The sequence below is a fragment of the Amaranthus tricolor genome, chromosome 15 (assembly GCF_026212465.1).
Source record: "Amaranthus tricolor cultivar Red isolate AtriRed21 chromosome 15, ASM2621246v1, whole genome shotgun sequence".
In the NCBI taxonomy this organism is placed as follows: Eukaryota; Viridiplantae; Streptophyta; class Magnoliopsida; order Caryophyllales; family Amaranthaceae; genus Amaranthus; species Amaranthus tricolor.
This window is the reverse complement of record NC_080061.1, coordinates 19,194,386-19,201,787: the sequence shown is the minus strand read 5'-3', so window position 1 is coordinate 19,201,787 and position 7,402 is coordinate 19,194,386. Positions and strand designations below refer to the sequence as shown.

General features: G+C 32.7%; 1 protein-coding gene across 1 annotated transcript in view; it reads left to right on the top strand.

The window, feature by feature from the left end:
• Positions 1-4,003: 4,003 nt before the first annotated feature.
• The window catches only part of LOC130801129 (protein FAR1-RELATED SEQUENCE 5-like), a 10,100-nt gene continuing 6,701 nt past the window's right edge, over positions 4,004-7,402 (top strand). The window contains exon 1 of the mRNA XM_057664893.1: positions 4,004-4,062. Within this exon, the coding sequence (XP_057520876.1) occupies positions 4,004-4,062 (59 nt within the window). The remainder of the gene's footprint in view (positions 4,063-7,402) is intronic.

The window sequence follows — 7,402 nt, the reverse complement described above, 5'->3', positions numbered from 1 at the left end:
TCACTAATAAATCTATAAAAAAATAGGCCATAATAGAAAATAAGAAGATGTATTTCCACAAACATACAAATTTTGTTACTTAAAGGATTCAAGTAAAATTATGGAACTTAACTAAGTATGTTGCTCAACATAATAAGTATACTTCAAATATGTTAAAATCATCACAAGTATTAGTCTAACAACTCTAACTAGGGAAAGTTAAGTGCATGATAGAAATCCAAAATTATTATTGATTTTTGGATGAATGCAATATGTTTAGTTGAAGAGTTGGAGTTGAGACTTGAAGGGCAAGGACCAGAAGTTAGAACCACTTCTAAGAACGCGTAGGAGCTTACGGAATAATTATATAGGCTTGGAGTCGAGGTATGTCACATGAGGTGATTTTTAAAGGATTTAAGAACAAGTTGGGAAAGTTTGTGTATAAACTTGTTTTTTTAAAAAAAACATAAATTTCCAAAATGAAGTTTTTAAATCTTGAAAAATGATGTCAAAATGATAAATTTGAGTATGGAATAATTTATTACATGTATTATTATTGTGGCCATCATGCATGTTGATTTTATAAATTATTGTATGTTTAAAGGCATGTTTAACACTACTTTGTGAAAGTTATTGTGATGGAAATGATTATATGAATTTGAAAATATTTGAAATTCATTTTAAAAGAAATTTCAGTAGCTATATGTTAAGAAAATTTATTGGATACTTTTTGTTGAGATTATTCGTTAGAATGATATTTTAATGGATTTTAAGGTGTTAAATACTCTTAATATAAAACATGGTATTAAATGAACTCTTCATCATCAAAAATAATTAATAAAAACATATTATAATGTCTCCAACAAGATTTGGCCAGAATATATTTAGTTTGAAATTTTTTTTTATTATTTTTGAATAATCGTTAAATTGTTTAACGGTAAATTGTAAAATGGTAAAATATAAAATAATTACCAAACAATAACATATGGACTTGAAATTTTTACCACATACTCATATGGACAGTAGATAAAATTGGTAAAAATTTGGGAAGGTTTCGTTGACATTTAAGGACCTTAATAATTTTTACTCTGTTATTAATAATCGTTAAGTTGGAAAACGGTAAAATATAAAATAAATACGAAATGACTTCTTTTGGACATAAAAATTTTATGAGACACTTACATAAACAGTAGATACATGTTCAAAAATTTATATGGATTTTCGTGACCATATATGGACTTAAATAAATTTTATTCGGTTTATCGGTAAAATAACGATATTAATTATTATAAATACCCCACATGATTTTTAATGGTTATTTAAAATTTTATACTCCTTAAAATAGCGTCTGGAATATCATATAATTTTTATAATATTTTATTTGGACTCAAATAATTTTAAACCTATTTTATTCTATTTATCGATAAAATGTCTATACAAAATAATAAAACATCATACATGATTTTTATAAGTTTAAATGGCCTAATAAACATGTTATATGACTTCTGGAACTTTGGTATAATTTTACACAATAAATTATTAATTATTTACTAATTTATCAAGTTCATAGAAAATGTTTATTTATTAAAAAGTGTAATATTGTTAATTAAATTTGGGTAAAAATAGACCTATATAAAAAAATTTATAATTATATTAATAACCTACTGTCTCATCGTATAAATTAAGTTTAAATTAGATGGTTTATAAATTTTACGGATTTAAGACACCATTTAAATAACGGTAAATACCCAAATTGTCGAAAATAATTGTAAGATCGTTATAAATTCGCATAACCAATTATAATCTGATGGGACAACCTTAAATTCATTTTAAATAAGGTATTATAATGACTTGATTAATTTGGGCCTTGTTGGAGAATTAATATGTACTTTGTAAATCAATTATCGATTTTTTTACCGACAAAACTATCTCGTATTTAAGAAAATAGTGTTTCCTTCTGTCGTAATGATTTTATAGACTTGTGAATCAAATTCTAGTTGTTTTGAATGAATTTCAAAACCCTTTTAAGTTATATTTACTTTAAGAAGGATTGAAACGAAACATTTTAGTGGTTTCCTTAAAAAATCGTATTGAAGTTTAATCACTTTTTGTTACGATGCATTTTCACACATGCTAGTGATGCTCCAATATAATACAAAGGTTATGTTTAATGATATGATTATGCTAAGCATGTTTTACCCATGTGGGAAATATTATGATTTGATTTTGTTAGGTGCAAATAAAGTATGTTTTGCTATGTGCAAATAAAAGATGTTTATCATATGGAAAAAGTTAATATTTTTGATTTTCAAATGCTATTAAAATTACAAGACATATATTATGAACAAAAAATGTTTTAGCCTAAATGGGGGGAACATATGCCATAGCAAATGTTGTGTGCATGATTAAACGGCTCACCAATGCTGAGCGCATATTGTTCACAATACCATTGTGTTACACTTGCCGGACATGTCGCGGACAGTAAACCGACTACCAAACGAGTCACTGGATGACTCACAGAGTACTCATGTAAACTTATTATATGAGTTTGAAATTGATTTGGATCCATTGAGATCTTATGATTTATGATGAAAAATGAGAATTTGAAATGACTATAGAGCCATTGAACTGGATTTGAATCATAATATGATTTATCAAGTGAAAAAGCATATTTCAAAATGAATTTACTCAAATAAAAAAAGGTTTTAATAACTTGTTTGACGGACACCTGTGTGTTTATACTCAGCCTTTTTGCTGATACTATGCTTTGTATGTTTTTCCAATGGTTTTGTTTTTAGAGTAAACCCCTATGGCACCTCGACGGAGAATGGGTATGCGAGCGGAAGATGAACCCGAGTTGGAGTATGACTCCCCTTTTGTTTAGATCTCTTTATTGTATTTGAGAGACTATTAGTTTAGATTTAGACTAATTTAAGGATGTAATTTGAACTTTGGACTTATTTTGATTTGGTTGTAATTTTCCTATATTTTGGACAGTTAAGACTTCCATTATATTGCTTTGGTTTGGTTCAAGTATTATACTTGGATATTGGTTTGACCTTTAAGTAACCCTTAATTGTGTTGGAAAAAGTAAGCTTTCGGTTGATTAATACTAAATTCCAGTTAGTGTTTGCCTTCATAATTCGAGGCGGTTACACCACTTAACAATGATTATGAAATTGAAGACGCCCCAACAAATGCTCCCACTACCACTAAGAAAAGAAAAGGGCAAGGTCCTACGAAAAACTTGAAAATCACAGAACCCATACATTTGCAATACAATGCATTGGGTCAACCCTGTGGAAAATGGCGTAGGCAATATGGAAAACAAGTGGGCCTATGTATCCGCAAGATTTCCATATTGTTCGCATGGAACGAGGTTCCTGACGGTTTGAAGAACTCTCTATGGAATGATATTGTGGTACGCAACTTTTCTATTTTTATTCATTTAGTTTTATTTTTTAAATTAATTTAATTGACACTAATAAATATATATTTTTTGGTAGAATCTTTTTCACATCGAGAACGATGAGGAGAAGAAGAATGTGTTTCTTTCACCTGTTGCTGAAAGATTCAGAGATTTCAAATCCAAGCTAGTAACTTGCTGGATCACGAAGAAGCGTGCCCGTACGATCAAAAAGGTCAAACCAGAAAACGAAGGTGGAGAGCAAGCACCTTCGAAGATACCATACGAAATATGGGGTCACATATCAAAGAATGAATGGGAGGCTTTTGTTGCCAAAAGAACAACTCCCATAGAAGTTGTAAGTATTCCATATTATATTATAGCTTTTGATTTTAATTTACTTCTTTTGATTCAATCATTAAACTAATATATGACATTTGATTTCTATTGATTAATTAGGAAAAGCGTGGTAAATCTTTTGAATCAGCAAGAAAAAGAAAGTTTTACCATCGCTTGGACCCAAAAACGTACGATGAGGTCCAAAAAGAGTGGGTGGATGCAGATTTATACCCCAATCAAAGTCCAGCCACGCCCTCATCTACGACTACCTCCGCATCCATGAATTCTCCTCCTGGAGATCAGGTGCGAGATCGGTATTGCGGACTTATTCCCGAGATGTAAGTGGTAAATTTACCATTACTAATCCGGGAACGAAGAAGGTTGCTATTGCAGACTTATTCTTGATTTTTTTTGTATTTTTTGGCTTTGATTTACTTATACTAATTGTTATATATGTCACTTTTTAATTGAACAGATGGGCTAGAAGGAAAAAGAAGCTACGGGGGAGTTCACCCCAAGAGGCAATGTTGATGCATTGCATCGAGTAGTCGGAAAAGGAGGCGTCCGCGTGAGGTTAAAGAAGGCATTCGGCAAAGAGTGTGTTGCTACTCGATCCCAAACGATGCCACCTGATGAAGTAGCAACCCTCAAAGCAGAAATTACGAAGGGCGTTCTCGCCAAAGTGGCACTCGTGTTGCAGAAGATGGGAGCATCCACTGTAGACTTGGCAAACCTGATTGTCGAGGATCAGCAAAGTCAACATGGGGATCCTAACGCTTCGGTCTAGCCAACACCCGAGCCCATTACCCCTGTAGCACCCCAGCCCATTACTACCCCCAAAGGGCAAATCCTACACCGGAGACCATGAACTCCGTTGCTCAAAATCCGGAGCCAACTCCCGAGTCAGTGGTAAAGGTACATAGTTTTTAAATATATAAGCACTTATTAATTTAAATTACAATGTGTTTTAATATTTTATTATGATGCTTATTATACTAAACGACACAATTTTCAGGAGGCGACTCCTTGTTCTCTTTTGCTGCCTCAGTTAGGTGTTGCTTGTAACACCCGAATTCCCTCCCCTGAATTTCCGACCCCTTAACAAAAACAAAACCGTAAAGGACGGGAGGAAATTCGGGTGTTACACTCCCTCCCCATATTGTGTGGCACAGCCAACCAAAGAGGGTTAAACAGTGCATTCGATGCCTGTTACAACTGGCCTCATCAGTGTGACCGTGGAAACTATTCTAAAGGGGTTTGAAGATTTCTCACTCCCGGTTCCAATGCCAGAATGGAGCCTTGAGAAACTATCAGATACCCTAGGTAGTTTCGTCACATGGCCATATGCTTGGGTCCGATTCACTACCATGGTAATAATCATTTGTATCTTATTTATTTTTATTTTTTTGATTGCATGCTTATACTAATTTAATTGTATAAATTGAAAAAGAAAAAGAGTCCAAAGGGCTCTAGGTGAGAGATTGGTTCCTCATCAAAGGTGTCGACTGGGTCAAAGTCGATGGCAATCACTCCAATTTTGACTGATGCGGAGCTAAAAGATCTATCTCAAGATTGCAAATGGTTGCACACATGTGCATCTCGCCTGCATGAGGAGGACCCAATCGTTCTAAACTTGCAGAAGGAACAATTCTGCTTTGTTGAGAGCCCATTTGTAATTATTGGTCCTAATGACATTGGGCAAATTTTGAGACGAGAAATGTTGAATGTAGTTCTTATCCATGTCTATATGAGGTCATGTTCATTATCTTACAATTTAGGCATTATTGTTTAATTGTATTAACAACCGAATTACTGAAAAAATTTTCTTATTCGTGAGTTTAGTGTGGCTTACGAGGTGCTAAATTCTTGCGAACCTCCAATAAAAATTGGATAGTTTTGTCCTGAATCGATTTCGGATACTAAAAACGTAAATATTATATTATTGCTTTGTTTTGCACGAAACTTGGCACACAACACTATTTGGTATATACTATTGTGTTGAAGTGGTTAGAATTGAAAATAATAGTCATATGCTAGAAATTAGGTGTTAAGTTGAGATTTTATGGGTTTTTAAGGTTTTTTTGCACTTTCACGCATAACGTAGCTCAAACTTGGTTTGTTTTGCACGAAACTTGGCACACAACACTATTTGGTATATATTATTGTGTTGAAGTGGTTAGCATTGAAAATCAAAGTCATATGCTAGAAATTACGTGCTAAGTTGCGATTTTATGTGTTTTTCAGCTTTTTTGGCACTTTCGCGCATAAAGTAGCTCAAACTTGATTAGTTTTGCACGAAACTTGGCACACAACACTATTTGGTATAAATTATTGTTTTGAAGTGGTTAGAATTGAAAATCATAGTCATATGCTAGAAATTACGTGTTAAGTTGCGATTTTATGGGTTTTTAAGCTTTTTTGCAATTTCGCGCATAAAGTAGCTTACTCAAACTTGGTTTGTTTTGCACGAAACTTGGCACACAACACTATTTGGTATATACTATTGTGTTGAAGTGGTTAGAATTGAAAATAATAGTCATATGCTAGAAATTAGGTGTTAAGTTGAGATTTTATGGGTTTTTAAGGTTTTTTTGCGCTTTCACGCATAAAGTAGCTCAAACTTGGTTTGTTTTGCACGAAACTTGGCACACAACACTATTTTGTATATATTATTGTGTTGAAGTGGTTAGAATTGAAAATCAAAGTCATATGCTAGAAATTACATGCTAAGTTGCGATTTTATGTGTTTTTAAGCTTTTTTGGCACTTTCGCGCATAAAGTAGCTCAAACTTGGTTTGTTTTGCACGAAACTTGGCACACAACACTATTTGGTATAAATTATTGTGTTGAAGTGGTTAGAATTTAAAATCATAGTCATATGCTAGAAATTACGTGTTAAGTTGCGATTTTATGGGTTTTTAAGCTTTTTTGGCACTTTCGCGCATAAAGTAGCTCACTCAAACTTGGTTTGTTTTGCACGAAACTTGGCACACAACACTATTTGGTATATACTATTGTTTTGAAATGGTTAGAATAGAAAATAATAGTCATATGCTAGAAATTAGGTGTTAAGTTGAGATTTTATGGGTTTTTAATGTTTTTTTGCGCTTTCACGCATAAAGTAGCTCAAACTTGGTTTGTTTTGCACGAAACTTGGCACACAACACTATTTTGTATATATTATTGTGTTGAAGTGGTTAGAATTGAAAATCAAAGTCATATGCTAGAAATTACATGCTAAGTTGCGATTTTATGTGTTTTTAAGCTTTTTTGGCACTTTCGCGCATAAAGTAGCTCAAACTTGGTTTGTTTTGCACGAAACTTGGCACACATCACTATTTGGTATAAATTATTGTGTTGAAGTGGTTAGAATTTAAAATCATAGTCATATGCAAGAAATTACGTGTTAAGTTGCGATTTTATGGGTTTTTAAGCTTTTTTGGCACTTTCGCGCATAAAGTAGCTCACTCAAACTTGGTTTGTTTTGCACGAAACTTGGCACACAACACTATTTGGTATATACTATTGTGTTGAAGTGGTTAGAATTTAAAATAATAGTCATATGCTAGAAATTAGGTGTTAAGTTAAGATTTTATGGGTTTTTAAGGTTTTTTTGCGCTTTCACGCATAAAGTAGCTCAAACATGGTTTGTTTTGCACGAAACTTGGCACACAACAC